The 23,311-nt window shown below is 37.2% G+C and overlaps 1 protein-coding gene across 1 annotated transcript in view; it reads left to right on the top strand.

Moving 5' to 3' along the window:
- Positions 1 to 23,311, top strand: part of Cntn5 (contactin 5) — a 1,017,390-nt gene that overhangs the window by 956,772 nt on the left and 37,307 nt on the right. The window contains exons 20-22 of the mRNA XM_005377960.1: positions 11,536 to 11,606; positions 13,086 to 13,320; positions 23,029 to 23,138. Coding sequence (XP_005378017.1) covers positions 11,536 to 11,606; positions 13,086 to 13,320; positions 23,029 to 23,138 — 416 coding nt within the window. The remainder of the gene's footprint in view (positions 1 to 11,535; positions 11,607 to 13,085; positions 13,321 to 23,028; positions 23,139 to 23,311) is intronic.

Genomic DNA, 23,311 nt, shown 5'->3' on the forward strand with positions numbered 1-23,311 from the left:
CTTATTGAGCTCTTTATCTCCCTGGAAATCCTGTAACAATTTTGTTAAGAATTAGGAAAGAAGTATTAGAAGCTTCCCAAATGAATGATAAATGTTTAAGGAGATGGAAATGTTAATTATCCTGATTTGAATCATTCTACACTTTACACAGATATCAACTTATCATTTGTACCTACAAATATATACAATTAAAATATATAAATAAAGAGTCTATTGAGAAAGTACCCACGAAGGCAGTAACTTCAGTGAACACAAACTATAATTTAATGACAGCGATGTGAAACCAATAGAGAAGTAAGGGACGAGGGATGAAGTATCAGATACAGAGAGGAAAAACCAATTTTTAATGATTTTTGTACTTGATAATGATATAAAACTCTTGAAAAAGTGCATCAAAAGTGAAGACTTTGTCTAACCTCCTGTTTTATCTTAGGGACCTAAAGTAGCGTCTGGTACTCAACACTCTTGTTCTTGCCCTTGTGCGCCCCCACCTGCACCTGTGCTGGTTAGAGACTCTTGAGCAGTGAAGACTAATTGCATCCGTTTTATATCATAATGATAGATTTGGACTAAAAATAGAATTGTTCACTTCTGAAACATTAAACAAAGTTTATAATAATTAAACTAAATTGTTACAATAGTTGAGCCTCACTTGTCTAGCCCCACTGAAGAAAGAAAGAATCACAAATGGTCAATTTATTGCAGTAAGTGCAAATAACCGTACAAAGGGTTTTTCAATGTAAAAAAAAAAAAAAAAAAAAATTAAGCAACCAAGGAAACATGAGGTAAAATATTCAAAATTGGTTGGGAAAAATTTTATCCACAAAAAACTCAACTTTTCTGCTTTTGTGATTTGCTTCTATAAGTTTTTTTTTTTTTTCTGCCCGTTTCAATAGTGTGAATTTTAAATTGAACATTAATTGCCTGGTTGGATTTTCAGGCTTCCATAAAATCATCCATGCTTTCACTGTGTACAGGTGTTCATTAATTAAGAGCATAGCAGGTTAGTCTTTCCTCATTTTATGCACTCAGTGCAGATACTGAAATGACTGCCAATCGTAATACTTATACTCGCATATTTTCAAAAAAGAACTGCTTTACTTTGCATATTGTTAATTGTGTTTAAACAAAGACAAAAATTACTGCCTAATTCAGAGACCCTCTATAAATATTCATTTCAAACATAAATAATCCACTTGGGATGAATAATCCTTTCAAACTTTTTATAGTATAAATCTTCTTGTGCTATTAAAAAGCATTTTAGCAAAAAAAAAATCCACTTTTATATTTTAAGCTAAGTCGTATTTAGATGATGAATTTAAAAGACTTCATCTATTTCTGCAGCTACCTCAGTCATTTTCTCTCTGCCTCTCCATTTTATCCTGAGTCTATCTACGTGACATACTTTAGTCCATTAAAATCTTACAGAAGAGGAGATAAATAGCATGAAAAATGCATGAACTGCTCTCTGCGGAAACCAAGTTGAGGGAGACTGGTACTGCCTACACTACGCTTCTTCAGCTTCAATACCACATACAACTAGAGCTACTAATGGTGTTGAACCAAGTGCTGAGTTTTGTGTCTGTCTTGTCAGGCAGCACAGATTAAAAGGGACACTAATATTCTGAGACATCCTCTCAAGGGATGCACTGCCTCTGTTAAGTACATATCCAGTGTTTTAAGAGACGAGATGAGCCTCTCCTAACGGACCAACTAAACTTCGAAAATTGACAAAGCTGCCTGGGAGAAAAATGTCGCAAATTAGAATGTTAACTTGAACAATTTGTGCCCTTTTAAAATTCTCTTATTTATTAGAAAACTCTAAATTCTAAGGCAGTTTTAATAAAGCATTTCTACCTTAAAATTACTTTTTTCCAAAGCAACAAAAAATGTTCTTTGTATTTTCTTTCAGTGTTTGAATTTTCCAGTCTTCAAACACCTTGGTAGTTAATAAAGGTAATATAGATTGGCTTGATTCAACTTTTTAGTATTAGTATTTTAATACTGAGATATAAATATATTTGTATAAATACATAGTTCTAATGTAGTATATATTTATGGTATATTTATTTATAATGTAATTTTCTTACTAGTTTTGATTAGATAGTGATTAAAGAGAAAGACAAAGATAGATAAATTTGTGTTTAATTAATTATGCTACTATCATCAAACTAACATAAATTTGGAAAGAACTAATCTAAAGGTTTGTGATTTAATAAGCTGAGATTCAGCAGAGTAAAATCACATTTTAGGAAATGAATTTGTTTTGTTTTGTTTTGGTGTTGGCCCCAGAATTCAAACTCAGGACCTTGTACTTGCCAAGAAGGCACTTGTGCTGCTGAACTATATCCCTGGCCCAGAAGTTGAAAAACACACTATTGTAAAAATGAAGTAATATAAAATAAGCACATCAACAGTAATTATCTCCAATCACTTGAACTTCAAGATAAATTACAAATTTATAACACTTGAAAGGTAAATGAAAAGGGGAGAAGTTAGAATTAACTATGTACTTGTCATTCAGAAAAATTTTACACTTTCTGTAGTATAATGTCTATTATCTCCAAAGCTTTTGGTGTAAATATCAATATTGGTAATTTAGTTATTTCAAATTTTAATGAAAGAGACACTCATGCACATTTTAAAGAGAAGTTTTACCTATAATTACGTGTTTGGGTTTAGATCATGATTAATGTTCTGTTGAGCCATTTACTAGCATTGTAAACATAAGCAAGCATATTAAGACTGATTTTTCTCACTTATAGAATGGAGAAAATACTAAAACTATTTCATTTGACCATTATGTTAACAATATAATCTGTAAATACTAGCAGCTATTTTATTATCATCGTCAGTTTAAGTGAGTCATTCCTTTATAAAATGGGAATTTAAAAAACAGTAATCATGGAAATGCAGCTCTTTTTCTATAGAGGACATATTTTCAAGTTCTACTTACACATACCCTCTACTCGTCTTCCCCACCCCATGTCTGGCCTGACAGGCTGCTTCATACTCTTCCCTGGCTAGTACTGAGTCTGTAACTAGATTTTCACAGTGCCCCAGCAAATTATACTCATCTTTGTTTCTTGTACCGTCAACATGGCAAAAGGAGCCAAGAAAGATCTATGAAAAGTACCTTTTCAAAGGCCATATGTGTTGAGGGAACGAAAGCTTTTGTCCAAGAGAGGGACAGAAGGGGGCCTGAGTGGGTAGTGATCAACCTGAAGAGTCCCTGACCCAACCCCTTACAGGAAGAGCCCCCATTCTGTATTTGTGCCCTCTTGCTACATGACTCACTTCCCCATTTGATCCCAGTTTAATCAATCTTACCTGAACAGTTCTTATTGGCTGACCGTAGTTTTGTCCCACCTCATGCCCACCTTGTAATTTCCCATTTTCCCCTACCTTGGACCCGCCTCACCTCATGGTTTTGCTCTATAAAAGTCCCTAGAGAAGACAGAGTCTTGGGCAGCACATTCAGCCCCACTTCTGTCCCTCGCTTGGACAGAAGCTTTCTTTCCCTCACAAATATATTCTGCTCTTTAAAAGAAAAAAAAGACCATATGCAAATTCTTTTTCCACAAAGAGCCTTCCTTTGCCCAGGACATGGAACTCTACCCCACCATTCTCTTTTGACTCTGAAGGGAAAAATGGTGTACACATATTTCTGGCCACACAAGGAAAGCACTGTTTCTACATTTAAGAGATCATGTTCCACCAGATAATTGTATCAAATGCACACCTGGATTGAAGTCTTTTCTAACGTTAGTACTTCCTGCTATTTATCATGCCTATATGGCTGGACTACATGGACGGAACTCTACTATAGGGCCTAAACAAAACCTAGTGATATTTCCTCCGACTATTGGCCTGTACTGTGCTCCAGCCATTTCCAGCTTCAGCCTCATTTATTTCTCTGGCACTGTTAGGTTCTAGGGCAGTCTCATTTGCAGGTATTGAAAAATTCCAGTTTAATTTGAATAAAAATGACAACGTCTCATCCGATATCACGCTCTCCCCTTGCATCCCAGCACAGGCCTGGCCCAGGAGCTATAATCTCCTTGTGCATCTTCCTGTTTCCTGCCACACCCTTCTGTGGCTACTACGGCAGTTGCCAGGTCAAACAAGGAGGTGAAAGCTGACTACTCAGGTGGCATGATGTGTGCTTCTCACTCAGTACTGAGTGATGCATGGGATGGAACCTCTGTTCTCTTCTGAGGTGCGCTTGCATTGTGGAAACATGTGGGTCCTTACCAGGCAACCTTATCGGCTACAGTCCCAATCAGCCTGTCCAAGCCACCTTCCACAGTGTCCACTTGGAGCACAGGACCATCTCACATTCCCAGCCCACCAAGCCTTGGAAATACAAGATGTCCTCAAGAGCTATTTTTGCTGCTGCTTAAATGCCACAGTGAGGGGGACAGGACATCCCACAGAACTCTGAAGGTCAACACCAGCCTCTTAGCGTGTGAGAGGAAGCAATGAAGTCTCTCCCAGGGTTGTATTACACTAATCACTGTCAAGTTTATTTAGCTTGATTAGCAAGAGACACCTTCCCTTTTCAATAGACAAGTTTTAAGCAGACACCATAGCACGTCCATCTTCTAATCTGACACTCTTAATTCCAAAACAGCAGCACCTATAATCCCGTATGTGAGGTCTGCTCGAACTGTACAGCGCATGTTTAATCGTTCAATTGTGTTACAGTAAAAGGCATGTTGCCATTACTCCCCCGGAAACGTTCCTCCTCACTTCACAAGCACTTCCCTATTGTTCTTGCCCCTTCTGAAGCTCTTCTGGAAGTCCTTTTCCATGCGTGCCTTTATAAGATGTCGTCAGAAGTAAGGCGCGTGCTGCTGCTGAGTGCTAGCCAACAGGAAAGAAGGCTAGAAACGTACCGCAGTGCATCCTCAGCCACCTTGTTCCCCGCAGCTGGTACCATGCAACTTCTGGCTCTTCCCCAAGGTGGGAAGGTTACTGCTGTTAATCAGCTTGGGAGGTCAAGGCAGCCGTGACAGTGCAACCAAACACACTCATGAAAATGATTCCACAATCGCTTCCGAAAGCAGCAGGAACAGTGGAGCAAGCACGCTCAAAGAAAGGGACTATTCTGAGGATGATGAATAACACTGTCTTTTACTGTAATAGTTTTAATTTAAACAGTCACTTTTTTATCACAGCATATGAGCTGGAGATAGGTAATAGGAAAGGGTCATAAAAGTGTTTTATTTCTTAGCAAGGCTATAGTTTCCTTTACCTCACTTTAGCATCTGAGATTACATATGACTTATAACAAGTTCATAAAAGGACTTGTTTAACTTCTAATTATAATTTCTTTACTTGTGCATTACCTCCTGAAAAGATACTGGGTTTTCTCCGTATCTATATATATCTTCCTGCTATTTTCCCAATCATACTTAGGAAACTTTTCTGTGATCAGAAGTTATGGGAGAAACACAATAAAATGCTGTTGCAATATATATACATGCTACTTCTGTAATAATCATTTTAAAAGTTAAAAATACTACTGTAATATAAGGTGCAGCTGGATTAGTTTTCTCTGGCAGTGTGTGGATTGACTTTGTTAGTGGAATTTAACAGAAATTTGAAAGCCTGGCTAAATAAGACTTGGACTGAATCAAATACTGAAGCCATTTTTAAAAATTCCCAATTTTCAAGTCCAGGAATGTACAGAGAACAGGCTTAGGCAGTGGTATTTTGAAGCTGTTTCCAACATAGATTTCTAAGAAAATATTATATAGACAGTAGAAAGTATTAAGGTGAAACAACTGGGAAAATCTGAAAGAAAATATTATTAAATGAACATGATGGTTTTCTTCAACCCAATGGGTCATTTAATTGTATTATATTTATGTATATTATATAAAAGAAATGATTCTCGGTAATGTTAAGACAAAAATTACAGCGAGCAGCAGACCTCTCACACCAAATCATGGTTATTAGAAAAACTGGTATGGCTCATATAGCGGACGGATTCTAAAACGATAAAGCCACTGTTATCCAGCCAAGTCTTGCCTACAAAATACAGTCAGGAAACGTCTTCACTTTCAGAGGCAGTTTGCAAGCAGGATGTTCGTCTTAAGAACGACCTTTCTGAAGGAAACCCAGGAATATTTAGGCAGGTCCTTTTCAAAGAAGGAAGGAAGGATGAGGTGCAAAGTGACAAGCAGCAGGAGCCTTGGGCATGAAGGAGGAAGGGCAGGGAGAGCATCCATGAGGAAGAAGCGTGAGACCTGTAACGTGGACGTTTCCTGCCTTCCGAGGCCCTGCACTGCCGCACCCCAACGTGGGCCTCAGCGCAAGCATTTGCCCCGCATTATGTCATGCAGTTTTCACATCAGCCCTTTAAAGCACTGCCCCAGTGGGGTATTTACCCCCATTTTCAGACAGCAAAACAGAACTCATAGAGTTTCCAAAACCTTGCACAAGCCTATCAAGAAATTAGTGGCAGACCTGGAATTCTAACCCAGACCTTACTCCAAAATTTTGTCTTTAGTTCTTGTTTCCTATATATATTTTTCCCATTTATTATTCTTACTAAGGATGTTTGCAGTGTATAATCATTGTGTTCCTCATGGGACACTGGAACATATACAAAACACATCTCAACTCTCTTCTGATTTCCTTCCCCTTCCCTCTCCCCTCTCTCTGAATCTCTTGGTCCCCTTCCCATTTACAAAAAAGCTATTCTCCCTATTTTCTGTTATTTATCTGTATTTTGTTCTTTATGTTTTTGGTTTCTCAAATAAGAGAAACATATGCTATTTAATACTTGTATCTGATTTACTTTACTTTATGGATTCAAACACATCCATTTTCCTATAAATGACTCAAGGTTCTTCTTCCTGATGGCCGAGCAGTATCCTATTATGTATAAATACCACATTTTTCTTTATACATTCATCTGTTGGTGGACAGGCAAGACTTTGCAAGATTTAACTATTATGAATTGTGCAGTTCAAACATGTGTATATATATACACTGGAATATGATGTCTTTAGTTATTTTGGAAAGATACCTGAATGGGAATAGGTGGGCTGAATAAAAGTTCTAGATTTAGTGTCTTAAGAGAGTGCCATATTGATTTCATAATTCTTGTACTAGTTTACATTCCTACCACAAGTGAAGAAGACTTCCTTTTCCCCCGTAGCCTCACCAGCATTTGTTACTGATTTCTTGATGATAGCCAATCTTTATGGAGTAAGACGGAATCTTAGTGTTGTTTTAATTTGCATTTCTCTAATGACCATAGATGCTGAACATTTTTTCATGTATGTATTAGTCATTTATACTTCTTCTGAGAAGTGTCTGTTCATTTCAGTTGCCCATTTTTGATTGGGTCTTTTTAGGGTAGACTAATCTTTTGTAATTTTTAAAATATATTCTAGATGTTAGTCCCCTGTCCAAAGAACATCTGTCAGGTTTTTTTTTTTTTTTCCCATTCTGTGGATTTTCTCTTCATTTCATTGATTTTTTCCCTAGGCTGTGCAGAAGCTTTTTATATTTATATAATCCCATTTGCTGATCCTAATATTATTTCTTGTGTAATTGGGGGTTGGTTCAGAAAATCCTTGCCTATGCCAATGACATCAAGACTTTTTTGTGTTGATTTTGTATCTTGTTATTCTGCTAGATTTGGTTATTCTAGACATCAATTGGTGGAACTTTGGGGGTCTTCTATGTAGAGGGTCAGTCATCTGCAAATAACAATAATTTGACTTCTTTCGTATATACGTAGTATCCCTTTTACTTCTTTTGCTTTCCTGTTTACTTTAGCTAAAATTCCAAGTACTATGTTGAACAAGAGTGGTGGTAGCAGACATCTACATCTTGTTTCTGATTTTAGAGGGAAAGCTTTCAGCCTTTCCCCATTTAATATGATAGAAGTCGGTTTATCAGAAATGGCTTTTTATCAGATTTAGAAAATTCCTTCTATACCGATTTTCTTCAGGTTTTTCATCATGAATGGATTTTTGATACTGTCAAAACCTTTTCTGCATTCATTCAGATGATCATGTGATTTTTGTCTCTGCTTGTGTTTATGCTGCATTTATTGATTTCTGCATGTTGAGTCATCTTTGCATCCCTGGGAGGAAGCCTTCTTGGTCATGGTGTGCAATCTTTTTGATGGTTTGTGGCATTCCATTGGCCAGTATCTTGCTCAGGGTACATTGCATCTGTGTTAAGGAAAGAGATTGGCCCTAGCTTGCACAGTGGCAGTGTGGCAGCCAATGAGGTTCTTCCAAGGAGTGATTATTGCTAAGAGATTGGCCTGTAGTTCTCCTTTGTGGGTCCTTGTCTGGTTTTGAAATCAGGATAATGGAAGCTTCCAGAAATGACTTTGGGAGTGCTCTTTTCCTTTCCACTGTGTTAGTTTGAGGAATATTACATTAGCTCTTCCCTGAAGCTTTTTTACAAGTTAATGGTGAATTCATTGGGTCCTGAGCTTTTCTTAGTAGGTTTTTATTACTGCTTCTATTTTACTGCCTGTCACTGGTTTATTCATGGGTTTTATATATCCTTGGTTCAGTTTTGGTAATTTATATCTATCTAGGAATCAATCCATTTCATCTCCATGGTTCAACGTGTTAGAGTACAGGTTTTCAAAGTAGTTACTAATAATCTTCTGGAGTTCAGCCATGTCCTTTGAGATTTCATCTTTTTCATTTTTAATTGCACTGATTTGGATTGTTTTTTCCTTTTTTGGTAAAAATGACTAAAGGTTTGTCTAATTTATTTATTCTTTTGGAGAACCAGTTTTGATTTTTTTCATTCTTCATATTATTTTCTTAGTCTCAATTTCACTAATTTCTGTTCAGATCTTTATCATTTCCTTCTTTGTACTAGATTTGGATTTGCATCGTTCTTGTTTTTCTAGGACCTTGAAGTATATTATTAGATTTTTTTTGGACTCACTCTTTTTCTGATGTGAACATTTATGAATATAAAGCTCTGTCTTAGGACTGCTTTCAACATTTCCCCTAGGTTCGAGTGTGATGTACTAGAATTATTGATTCTAGGAACTGGCTAATTTTTTTCTTAATTTCCCCAAACGGGAAAAAGAGGATCTTCCTTCTTTACTTTGATTATAGGCTATCTTGTCTTTAAGAGAAATTGGCATCTTAATTTTTATTTTAAATAATAAAAGAAATTTTGTAGAACTTAAGTCCTCTATGGATAATTCAAACTGGAAGTTATTCGTGTAGAAATTAATCAAATCAGAGAACAGTTTGCTTTCAGATCTCCTCAGTGTAGCACTAGTCACTAAATGTTCAACAATTACTTTTTGCTTTTTTCCTTTTTTTCTTACTGGGAACCAAACGTACGACATTGTGCGGGCCAAGCAGGTGCTTGTGAGCTATATCCCCAGCCCCTCAACAGTTGCTTTTTAACTTTTTACTCAAAAGCCTAAAATGTTTCAATATATTTTCTAAAAGGTGAAAATATTAATGGACTGTGTAAAAAAACTACCCGGGTTTTAAAGGCTTGGATTTTAAATACCGTAGTTTTTCGCATCTTGTTCTACTAGTGTCTTTTCAGCAAAGTCAGGAGATGTCTACTGGAGTCCACAGCTCACTCTGCCTCCAATCCAGAATCTCTAGACATCTTCTTTGGAGGTGATGTTTGAGGACTAAAATAGGAAAATAAACTCCTGTGTCTAGTCTCTCCACAAAAACTCATGACCATGAGAATGATATGCTCCAAGAAGAGAATTTTAAGCCCTAACTTTAGGACATAAAGCTAATTCAAAGTGACAGTCGAGTAAGTTTTTCAAATATGAGTTGTCAGAGATCAGAGTGAAGCGCTGTGTATATGTGTGTGTGCACTTTTTTCTTAAATGGCACTGACACAAGCCAGAGTGGCTTGATATTGACATATGACATTGCTTCCACTATTCATCTGACTATGTGTTGATGACCATAATATTCACAATTCTGAGATTAGCCACAAAGGGAATATTTTGAAGCTTATACCCCTGTCCTTTTACAAATACATTTAATTCTATTCCATTCTTTTGAACCTCACACATACTATAGAGTAGAAAATACATTTAGAATTAGTACATAGTTTACAGTTTTGGCATCAAGACATACTGATCTGTAACAGATTGTTACATGTATCAATGACTAAATTATTTAGATATTTATGTAAATGAGTTATTTGCTTACTATTCAACTAAACTGAGACATATTCCTGGTCGTTGCTGTAATACCATCATGTTTTCAGCTGAATTCTACCTGATTTCTTGTATGACAGTAAAAGTAACCCAATTCCATGTAATTCTTAGAGAATTCATGAGACTGAAATCCACAGATAAATAATCTTCAGTATATTTACAACTATGGAAAAAAATATGGTATATAACTACGTTTGTATGTGTTTTGCTGCTATATAGTCTGATATTGGTAGCTGCTACACATAGTTGAGCAAGAGAAGAATTTTGTTCATAGAGAAAAATACCCCAGACACTGCAATTTGGATCCTGGAGGATACAGCTTATTTATTTTTGTAGAATGAATTATATATTCACAGGCTTTTCTCCTGCACCTCCTGGACCCAAGAAAAACTTCTCTTTTTATTTCCTTTCTAGGACTATATAAATTCCACTTCAATTTTTTCTGGTGTATAAAATTCTGCGTGACTATCTACCAGTAATTAATAGATTTTCATCCAACTATAAAATATACAGGAGTGAATTTATTGTTTATAGTATATCAATATCATTTAAGAACTATATGCTAGTTAGAAAGGCAATACAAAAGTATAAAATTGCTAATGCAGGCTCACAGCCTGGAAAATGATTTCTTTTAATAGCTTTCTGCATTTGACGGTTCTTCATTTGAAAATGTTCCCATTCAACTGCAGATTCTTTGGTGTGGTGCACTGAAGGGGAAATTTATTCCTTTGACATATTTATTCTTTTAATAGTTATTCATTTGAAAAGTTACTCTGAGCACCTATATATTTTGCAGTGTGCAGGGAGACTGACTCATGACAGATTACTTAAACTCTTTATTCACTTAAGTAGATTCTCACTCCATGGCATTGTTCAAGTTTCCTTAACCTGGAGCTTCCTGGGGGATCTGGTAACAGAGATGGTGGAGTCAACTTTTCCAAGGGTTTTGTAAGCCCTGGGGTGACAAAAATAGTCACACCACTGGTAAAGTGGAGGAAAGCATGTAAAGGATGAAATTTGCCTAAGCACTAGTAGATATCCTTAGCTTTATTGGTACTATGATGTAGACATCACTAACAGGATTTAACTGAGAACGAATTTGGGGAGAAGTATGTGGCCATGAGATATATTTAAAATTATCCCACAAAGATGTAGAAGCATTCCATCACAAATATTTTACCTCAGTATTTAATTTAACCATTCTAACTTCAAAACTAATGTTTGACTTATTTATTGCAGGATTTTGCCCAACGTATGCAGGGTCATGGTTTGTCCATATCGTAAGGAAATTGCTCATGTGTTCTCTGTCCTCACTCTCTATCCATTTTTATCCTCAGTTCCAAAAACAGCACCCACCAATGTAAGTGGAAGAAGTGGAAGAAGACATGAGTTGGTCATTGCCTGGGAGGTATGAAAGCCTTTGCAGTTATCAAACCTGTTGACTTCCTTAAAGTACGGCTACAGTTAAGAATATCTGCCTGGTACAGACAGCCTTAGGAAGCTCCTGTTTAACTGAAGTAAACACTTTGAGCTCGTATTTCTTGCTAACATGAGTCTTTCTCATCTTCATATGAGGTCCCAGGTGATATTTTGGCCAAGTAGAAAGTATTCTTTCCTGTCATATCAGCTATCTCAGACCAAAGCTTGAATAACTAAAGCATGTCCTCTTGCAAATTGCTTCAGGTGTCTGGCTCAGTCTGATATTTAATTCCTTTACAATTAAGTAGTTACCTTGACTTACTTGGAAACCACTAGGGAGGAAGGAATTAACCACCACGGATATGTAGCATAGGGTCTAGGTTTTATCTAACCCATGCAACAGTCCTTCCAGTAGGGAAGATCTTCATCATTTTACAAATTTTGAAACTAAGGAGGAGTTTAAATTCTTCCCTAGTGAACAGAATTGCAAAATTTGAATTGCAAAATTTGATCACAAAATTTAGATTCATTCATCTACCATGTCTTGTAGCCTAGAAAATATCTTTTGTCAAAGGAAAGCAGTGGGAGTAGAAGAGGGTTACAGAGTATATTTATTTCCCCTGGAGACACCTGACTTTTCCAATGAGCTTTGATAGCCTTTGTGCTCCTTCTTCCAATCAATGCATAGTTGTTCAGTCAAAATTCAAAAGAGGGCCGGTGGGTATAGCTCAGTAGCACAAGCACCTGCTTGGCAAGCCCAAGGTCCTCAGTTTGATTCCTGGTACCAAAAAAAATTCAAAAGAAAAATACTAATAAATATTTCTTTGTATCTACTATGTGTCAAGTATTGGGCTAGTTGGTGTCTCATACCTTTGTTCCACCTACTAGTCATTACAGCTATTCCTTGCTGTGATAGGCAGTTGAAACCCATTTGATAAATTTAAGTATAAACCTTATACATATAGCACAAAAAATTCCCCGGAACCGTGCCATAGTCCGGCTGTTTTTCATGTTCTTAGTGCACAGATGCAGCTGGAAGGAGGGTCTCACACTAGTCTATTTTAGATGTGTCGTGCGGCGTGCCTGCAGAGCATTCCCACCGACAAGACATTCCCAGCCGCCAGACCGCATCACAGCTTTCCTCCGCGTGTTAAATTCTATCGTGGAATCTAAGGCCTTCATTTCGTACACGTATAATTGGAGCAAATTTGTTTCACTTCAAGAGTTTTCAATACTCTTGAGAATTTTCTTACATACCAACTGATGTAATTTTTCATTTTTAACCTTTTAAGGCTTTTAAGTTCCCCCGAACTGCCAAAGTACTTTCCTATTTTAATTTTCACCAGAGCAAAAGGTTTGAGCTTGTTTATTTCTCGACCGCCATTGTTAAAAAAATAAGATTTGGAAGCAGCGCGTTGTTGCTTCATCGGACATACTGCTGGTAATTCATTGTGCCGTCCTCCTTTAGCCAGTATCTGAAGAGTTCCAGAATGGGGAAGGATTTGGCTACATCGTGGCTTTCAGACCCAATGGAACACGGGGTTGGAAAGAGAAGATGGTGACATCCTCTGACGCTTCCCAGTTCATCTACCGAGATGAAAGTGTGCCTCCGCTGACCCCCTTCGAAGTGAAAGTTGGCGTCTACAACAACAAAGGGGACGGACCTTTCAGCCAGATTGTGGTCATCTGTTCAGCCGAAGGAGGTCAGTCTGTTCCTCCCTGTTACTTGCTTCAACACCATAATATCTTATTTTGTTATCGGAATAATGAGAACCTTTGTTCTTATATTAGAAAATCAGTAAGCCAAGATAAAATAAAATTTATAACAGCCCAGTTCATATGCTTTTTAATATGTTAACAGAGACAAATCAGTCTATATACGTTGTAGTGTGTTCTTTACTCCCTGACAATATATGACAAACATTTTTCCATAATAACAAGGCTAGTAATCTTCTAGAGGATGCTTCCGTTCTCTAGGAGGAACTTAACCAAACTTCTTTGGTTAGAAATTTAAATATACACATAAAATGAATCTAAGGACTTTCAATATGACAACAAATATTTATTTCTAACTCTAATTCACAAACCATTATATTAATAAAGAAGTATCAGGCAGGGCTTTCTGATAGATGTTTTTCAGGTCATTAAATCCTCATGATAATCTTATGTAATAGCCACTGTGTAGAAAGAGAAATTGCAGCTCAGAAATGCTTAGAACTTGCTAAGGATTATACAGCTTTTAACTGAGAATTAAATCTATACCTTCCTATTAAATCACTGATTTGGGGCCAGGGATATAGCTCAGTGGCACAGCGCCTGCCTGGCAAGCACAAGGTCCTGAGTTTGATTCCCAAAACCAAAAAAAATAAATACATAAATAAATGTTGATTTTTTTATAGCATGCTGCCATTGTATACGTGGATCCATTTAACTGTTAAAACTACGAAATGGCAGTACCTAGCTGCAAATATAATCATTTTGCTGATGAGGAAACTGTCAAACTGACCACACATACTTAGAATCAGTAGGTCATGGAGCTAGCCATAAAGCCACCTTCCAATAAATCCTGCTTTCTCTCTAGTTTTCTAAGTAAAGAAAACATGATTAATCTAAGCCCCATAAGTTACCTTTTACTCAGAATTCTTCTTTTGCTCACATCCAATTTCAATTGTCCCTGCCAATTAGAAATTATTTATTGTGTGCTTCATACCACCTAAATATGCAAATGAATAAGAAAATGCCACAACAAAGGCAGCACTCATGTGATCCGTCAGATTAGCATCACGATCATAAACCGACTCTTGGACTTCTTTCATGCCCACATGTTTATGCTGAATAACTCAATGGAATTATTAATATTTGGGGGGATCTGAGCCTTGTGGAAAGTAATATATAAGGTCATTTGAATATAGAACAAATATAGCGTGTCATTTATGTGAAGATGTGGTTTTTCAGTGCAAGCTGCCTTGTATTTTAAAACATAGAACCAAATTTTGAAGCAAAAGCAAAAAATATGCCCTTATTGAAGAATGGTCCAAAAAAATGAAGAACCAAGTAGCAACAAGGAATCATGGATATTTCAATGAGACACCCGTGCATGTAGCATCTCAGGTCCTAATGTGTTTTCAGAGATAGACTGTGTGCACCTACTGATTTTAAAATTTAACACTTAAAACTAAGTACATGTAAGGTCTGAATATCAAGCTGAAATCTTCTTTTCAGACAACCGAGCCTCAGTGTGAACATAGACCAGTTCACACCAGTAAGTGACAGAACTGTAAAATAACAGCAGCAAACGGCACAGCTGGGATTTTCACCGAGTCTATATGATTCTGAAGCACATGCACTAACCCTTATACAATCTCACCAGGGATGTCCATAATAATGATATTTTCTATTATTTATTATTCCAAAGATCTACTTTGAAGTACATGTTTTATTCAGGAAGTGCAGACTCTTGTTGCTTTAAAATTGCTGCAACCTAATTATGAAGCGCATAGCCCCAGAGTTCACATGAGGTGAGCAGCAGAAGTTTATGCACATGGTTTATATGGCAACTCTAGTGCAGACTTTGAGAAATCCAGCTTTGTAAGTTTCTTGTCAACCTTTGCTTTGAAATTAAATTATTGCAGCTACCTTTGTTTAAATACTATGTTCCCTTAAACTTGACATGCATTGCCTTTGGAGATTTCTCTTTTAAGCTAGAAAGAAAATCTGCATATTTTAGTTTCTTTTCAACTAAGGTTGCTGCTGCAACATATTTCATGGTAATACTTCATTTATTTGTAGACTAAAAATATGAAAGATACCACATCAATTAAGACCTTATAAAGCCTGCTTTTGTTCAGACAATAGAATTCAAACACACACTTGGCATTTTTCACTAATTAAATTTATAAAATTAGAACTTCTCACGTAAATATGAACAGAATATTGACATAATTTTGTAGCAACCAAAAGAAAAAAAAAAGGCAGGACAAAAGGAAAGAAGTGCTCTTGCCTGGAGTCAGCACAGCCTGAATTTAAACACGATCACATATGATTTGCGGCAGTAGATTTGCCTCTTGGAACACCATGTTGCTACACTTTAATAGTAAAGTTTCTGGGTAGAACATCACTGGAAGGCTTCACAAATCGCAAAGTAAATTTCTGTTAATTTCTATGTTCTAAAACAATTGTCCCAAATAAGTAGAGATAATAAATTAGCTTTTGCTGTACAATAAAAGCAGACAACTAAACATGTATATTCACTTGGAATGTTGCGTTAATTCAGAACGAGTGACCATTTCAAAGCCTGAACCATTTTTCAAGACCTGTAACAAATTCGTACACCACAGGTTTTAGTTGTACTTCCGCTGGTGCAGGTTCCTTTCTTCTATTCCAGGGGTATTCACACAAATTCTCTGTGTTTTTATCACCATATTTTTGGCTCAAGCCCTACATATCTTACTTAGATTGCACTTCTCCTTAAGACAAATTTTGCTTTCTTATTCTTCTCTGAACCCCACCCACTTTTTTATACTTCCGAATCCCTCCACATTCTTAGATACAGTAAAAAACAAACCCACCTGCCTGCACTTGTATGTAGAGGCTTAGTTTTTCTCCACGCCGAGAGCACTAATGCTGTACCTGGAGCACCACGAGAAAGCCGCCTTTTCACAGCTGGCACAGTGGGAGGCAAAAAGGTGCTAACGTGCAGCCACCAGCATTTGTACTGCGCTGTACTGGAGGTACAAAGCAGGAAGACATATGAACACGCCTTACAGGACTACTGTGAAGCTCTACCCCTGGGGCATCAGGGGTGGATGGCGTCCCCCTCCAGAATACCCTTCCATCAGTGCTGTGACCGTTCATCCGTATTCTTCCTCTTCTGCTGTCAAACATGCCTGCTAGAATGCAAGTAAGAATTACGTTACACAAGGAAGACCATGAGTCAGCCTGTTAGCAAAGGAATGATCGCAGACAAATACTGGCATTTGGCAAGTCACTCCACATACGACCTTGACTTCAACATTTCAGAGGCTGACTATCGCCCTAGAGTGTGATAAGAAATTGCTGCAAGTTATGCTTTTGCTAACATCCTTGAACTTTTGATACCTTTTAGTAGTTCCACTACAGAAGTAAGCCTTCAAAACTGTTGGTGCCTAGTAAGACCTGACATAAGTCTGGGAGGAGAGAGATTTGCCATCCAGCATTTCCACGTACCCTGTACATCCATCACGTATCGTGCATGCTAAGCCAAGGAAGGAAGAAAGAAAGAAAGGAAGAAAGGAAGAAAGAAAGACAGAAAGAAAGAAAGACAGAAAGAGAGAAAGAGAGAAAGAGAGAGAGAGAAAGAAAGAAAGAAAGAAAGAAAGAAAGAAAGAAAGAAAGAAAGAGAGAGAGAGAGAGAAAGAGAGACAGAGAGAAAGAAAGAAAGAAAGAAAGAAAGAAAGAAAGAAAGAAAGAAAGAAAGAAAGAAAGAGAGAAAGAGAGAGAAAGGAAGAAAGAAAGAAAGAAAGAAAGGAAGAAAGAAAGAAAGAAAGAAAGAAAGAAAGAAAGAAAGAAAGAAAGAAAGAAAGAAAGAAAGAAAGATGTACTTTCCTAACCCTGACTGAACTACAGATTTTTAGGGTATGGTAAAGTCCTGAACAATATCCTCATTTTGAAAGCAATTACATCTTCAAAATAAATTATTTTAAAAGGCATGGTCAAATTGTTTTAAAAAATTTCCATGATGAAAAGTCAAATCAGTGGTTCACTTTCACATTTCTATTATTTTATTTTATTTACTTATTTATCCATTTATTTGTTTTTATGTATTTGTTTTGAGACAGGGTTTCACTCTACGATTGAGCTTGCCTTTGAACACACTGTGTAGCCCAGGCTGGCCTCAAAGTCATGGTGATCCTCCTGCCACAGCCTCCCGAGTGCTGGGATGCAGGTGTGCATCACCACGCCCAGCCTCCTTCACAGTTCTAGAAATATTTAATAGATAAATTTATATCCATTTTCCCATGGTTCTTGTTACTAAAACTTTGGACCAGAAGAACCAGAGAATTCAATGATACCTCAGAGAAAAACAGATAGAAATTCAATATACATTAATTAGAGGTTGAAAGAATTCTTATTTGTGATATACTTTAGCCTTTTCAGAGTAGGTATTTTGGGGTGAGGGGTTGTGGTTTTTTTCCGCGGGGGGGATTTGGCCTTATATTTTAAAAGTATGCTGCTTTTATTTTTATTGAAGCCTAAAAGGCTCTTTTCATTTAAAGAAAATGATGTACAATTATCTGCTTGCAAACAGAGCTACTACAGTCCAAATTAAAATCCAGCATTCATGAGGCAGTATTCTTCAGGTGAGTTCTTAGCTAAAAGTGACCTCAGTGGAATTTATGTGAACTTGGAAATTAATAAATTGGCATATTAGTTATAAAATACAAGAAATAATTTCCTGTGTTTGCCAGATGATCTATTTGGATTAGTGCCTGTGAAAGTTCAACTGCAGCTGTCTTCACTGAATTTTTAAATAATGAAATCATAACCTTTCTCCCAAGGAGTTTATTAAATTCTCTTTTGATTAATGCTATTGCTCACCACTCCTGGGAGTCAGATATATAATCAATATTACAAGCACATCCCCCCATATTACTTGGAGGACTCTTACTGCTAGGTCACTTAAAACAAATGTATCGTCTACATTCATGAACATGATAATACTGTTCAAATTTTTTAATGTAACAGACACTGAACCCTATCAATGAGCATGTCCGCTTCATATCCCGAGAGTGGAGTAAAGGAGTTATTTATAGCCTCCTTAATACCCTCCTAAGCGAGAGAAATAGATCCTTTTAAGTCTTTGAGTCTACTAGACATAACACTAGTTTAATCTCAGACAGAAGTTCTTGAATTTTCATCAAATTACCTGAGTGTAAAGGATAAGAGTGACAGAAAACATCGTGTGATTCCCGGTTCAGGAGAGTCTTAGAAACTCCCAAACAGTTTTAGAAACTCCCAGTCTTCTTCGCTATGAAGAACAGCACGCTGTGGTTCAAAATTATTACAAAGTCCATGAACTAAGGATAAAGGGAGTTGATAGTAAACCTGAGGCAAGGATAACAGGGAGATGAAACGGGACTAAGTAATTCCTAGAAAGATCTAGAAGTAGGAAGCCCGAGCGGGGCAGTTCAACATGAAATTTCTCCCGAGGATTTAGAAGTGGAGAGGGAGGAGAAAAGAGCAACAGCGACGAAGATGCGTGAGGCGTGCACAGCACGACGCACGCCCAGAAGCACGCAGCGGTGGGTGGAGCCCGCTCCCCGTGTGCGGATCAACCCCTCCACCTTGGCAGCTGTGTGCTCTTGGGCTGCTTAACTTCTCTGCGCCTGAGTTTCCTCATGTGAAAGTAATAATAGGGCTGCTGGGAGTGTTGGTACATGTGAAGAACTAAGTGGGCTTGGAGCATTTCTTTCCTTTCTTTCTTTCTTTCTTTCCTTCCTTCCTTCCTTCCTTCCTTCCTTCCTTCCTTCCTTCCTTCCTTCCTTCCTTTCTTCAGATCCTCAAAAACTACTCCTTATTATCTCTTTCAGTTCTTTCCCTCACCTGTTTGCTCCGAATCACATTCGGCCTGTTGCTTTGTCAGTTATTAGGAGGCATTTGGGTAGCAAAAGAATGAAGTATAGTCACTCAGGTGGCTCAGGCACAAAGATTGCCACAAGTTCGAGGACAGCCTGGACTACACGGCGAGACTCTATCTCAAAAACAAGCAAACACTAAACCAAACTAGAAAACAAAAGAATGAACAGTATATATTGCTAGTAATACAGCTCCTCTGCACTGCAAAATTGTTCCTAAGAAACTGAGAACAAGTCAGCTGCTTACTTGGCACAGAATTTAAGAAGAGAGGAAAGACTTCTTCAGAACTAAGTTTTCACTTGAGTGTTTCAGAGCAGGAAGTAGAATTTGAATACATCGACCTTGGTACATACAATTTTTCATATTTGCAGAATGGGAGCATAAATTTAAATCACAGCGTTATAATTCAAAGGCCTCCGGTATCAGTTAAGAAAGGAAACACCAGGTGCTCCCCGTAGGACAATGGGGAGCTGCGGGGACTCCAGCAAATTGAGCTGCACAGGCCCTGAGGGAGTGAACCGCTAATTCTCACACTCCAACACTCAAGAACTCAGGCTCGGTTCTTCTGCTTGTTTCAAAGCTATAAGTTCTCATATTTACATGATAGATTACAACTTAAATGTTGACTTCAATTACTTATACACATTAAATAGACAAACAAAATGACTGGAGATGCACTGGCCATACATTTGTGACTTTTGATCCAAGTGATTTTTTTTTTTTTTTTTTGGTCTTTTTGAGGCAGCGTCTCGCTATGCAGTTCAGGCTGGCCTTGAGCTCACTTTGTAGCCTAGGCTGGCCTCAAACTTGCGGTGATCCTCCTGCCTCAGCCTTCCGAGTGCTGAGATTACAGGCGTGAACCACCACGCCCAGCTCCAAGTGATTTTTTAAAACTCTTTTTAGTGGGCAGTGTCCATCATTCACCTACACTTGGTTTCAAGACGGAACAGTGAGTTCCAGTCCAGGATTCTGTGGCCCAGCCAGTTGTCCCAAGCACTCCACTAACAAGCAGTACATAAGAAAACGTCTGCAAGAAACTGATTGAGATCATTTCTTTTTCCGTGCTGAAATTTCCAATTCAGGACAGCATGGGTCTACTTCTGATACTGCTTAGATCATAATTCTTGCGTGAGTCTTTCACCCTCATTCAATTAGATGCATCTCTAACGTGCAGAGACCAAGCATGGGACTATGAAATGTCAGGTGACCTGATTTAAAATCCTCAGAGCTTTTAAATAGAAATTAAGATGCCTGGCTAGGAAGTAGGTTTCTGAACATTTTTCTTTTTCTTTTACTTTGTTTTCTGTTTTTATTTTTTTTTTTAACTTTCTTTCTGAGAGGTATTTAAACTTGTGTAGTGCCCCTGAAAGCTGATAGAGAGGTAATTTCTTTCTCTAAAGATAAAGAGGGATAGAAAGCTGCCACCCAACCACATGTTTTGTGCTTCTGAAATTATTTGTCCCCCTGCAATCTTCTTTGACAAAGATGTAATTGCTTCGGTAATATAAAAGCTGAAAGAAGGCATTTGGCACGCAAATCTCTGCAACACGTCCATTCTAAATAGAGAAGTGAAACTGCAACTGAATAGCAAATGATACGCAATGCATGGTTCCTTTAGAAATAAATCATATCCTAAATCCTCGAGATCAAATTGTACATGCCTCAAAGCATCAGCATTTCCTTTTATTTAATTATAAAACCAAAAACTTTAACTACTATTAACTAGAAGTTTTCCAAAAATGCATTTTTTTAGCCTTCGCTTAGATTTATTAATTATAAACATTTTGCTAACTTGCTTAGTCTTGATTGGTACATGTATATGGTTTTTTTTCTTTTACTGGACAAATTGAGAAATAAGTTATAGATGTTGTGACATTTTACCTCTAAAAACATTATCATGTATCTTCTAAAAACAAAAATGTTCTCCTACACAGCTAGAGTACCATTATTATAGCCAAGACATTTTTTTTTTTTTTTGTCTTTTTGAGACAGAGTCTCACTCTGTAGTTCAGGCTGGCCTTAAGCTCACTTTGTAGCCCAGGCTGGCCTTGAACTCACAACGATCCTCCTGCCTCAGCCTCCCAAGTGCTACACCCATAATCCCAGAGTGCATTTTTAAAAACATTGAGTGATAAATAAGTACTGGGGAGTTGGAAAGTGATATGAATGAAACCACAGAAAAGAAAATTTAAAAAATAAACATTCAAAGGGCAACAGAACGAGAATCTACAGCTTATACTGGGACAAGAGTTAGTGCCAACTTCTGTGCAAAGATTAATGTGAATTTACCAAATCACCTTTTGCTGACACAATTATGTCACATGATTTTAATTAAAGTTTTACCAAAAGAAAAACACTGCTTGTGAAAAATATCTTCTTCTGTAGGCTTCTGAATAGATGTTTTGACTGATATTTTTCAATTAATAATTTTAAAAAGACTTAGGTAGATGTATGACTGCCTTCTATTATAAAAGAAAAGATCTCAGAGAAGGTTATAATTCTTTCAATGTCTGTTGTAATGACTTTCAAACCTCTTATGTAGAACTCTATCCTTGCTATCTTTGCTATCTTTGGTGTCATGAATCGAAAAAAAAATAATTTTAGCATTAATCTGAATTCTTACTAGTGATATGGGGTTAATATCAAAATCTCTACAATTCTTAAGGAGTGTGATTTTTTAAAAAATGGACTTTATACAGAACTGCTTGACTTAATATATAGCCTTTATTCTGCCATTTCATTTAACATGTGTTTGTGACAATATTTGTGACTCACCCATGTCAAAAGGAGAAATATTTTGTTGCTCACAGACCATGCAACCTAAAATAAAAAGCACCTCTTGATGGATGCCAGTCAGACGTTGTGTACTGAAAAAAACTGGTGTGAAAGGGCACTAAGCATAGAAACAAACAAAGAGGTGGTTCTGAGCAATAGCATCAAGACCTTTAGGGACTTTTCTGTTCAGCTTACACCTGCCTTAAAAGTCAGTGCGTGCCTTGTGAATATCATGATTCATAACACATGTCTTATATGACCATAGAAACATAGTTCTGCAGTTAGAGCACCAAAAAATATCTAATGTAATTCAGATTCTGTTTGTTCCTGCACAGTTAACAAGTACTTGTGAATGACCATTTTCAGTGCCAATGACAGCACTATACAATTTATATGTCTTATAATAATTAAAACTAGTCTTAAACTCTACGAGATAATATTCTTATTACGCCCATGTTACAGAAGATGGAACTAGGTAATAGAAGGAGGTAAAAAATTACCTGAAGGTAAATAAAAAAGTATTATTTTATTTATTAGATTTGTAATGTAACTGAGATATAAAAACACAGACATTGTATATTAATGGGACGCAATGTTTCCAGACGTGTGTGTTTTACCATCATAAATAATTTTAAAGGTAAAAATAACAGCAGCAACAATCACAACAAAAAGCCAACCCTGACTCCATAGTCAGTTCTCTTCATCAATATAATAGATTGACAGACAACTGTAATCAGACTATTTAACTTCTCTAGAACTGTCATAGCCAGTCCAAGGATAAAGGCCTCCTCTGCTTATCCTTCCAGATTTGGGAATGGTCATTGGTAAGGTATTGATGAAATGACTTAGGTATAGAAACACAACAAGATCATCATTTTATCTTTTGTTCTTCATAACTAGCAGAGCACTTCACTGCAAAAGTAAGGGAGAAGGCCGCGGACACCTGGTAGGTGTAGGTGCCTTACCTTGATAGGTGTACTTGTGATATTCCTAGCTTATTGTTTCCACTTTCTTTCATACAGAACCCACTGCTGCTCCCACTGATGTCAAGGCTACAAGCATGTCTGTGTCAGAGATTCTCGTTGCATGGAAGCATATCACGGAGAGTCTAGGAAGACCGCAGGGATTTGAGGTATGAGCAGAAGTAATGAAAATAAGCTTTGTTATTTTCGCTGCGCGACATCCGCCTAAGGAGATGGTTTGGTGACTCGTCGACAGCATTGTAGTCCTTCACCATTCTTCTCTGTGCTAAAGTAAGAAACACGACTTTACTGACAAGTACTACGTCCCTCATTAGCGGACTTG

Source organism: Chinchilla lanigera, unplaced genomic scaffold (genome assembly GCF_000276665.1).
Source record: "Chinchilla lanigera isolate Chin_1 unplaced genomic scaffold, ChiLan1.0 scaffold00011, whole genome shotgun sequence".
Classification (NCBI taxonomy): Eukaryota; Metazoa; Chordata; class Mammalia; order Rodentia; family Chinchillidae; genus Chinchilla; species Chinchilla lanigera.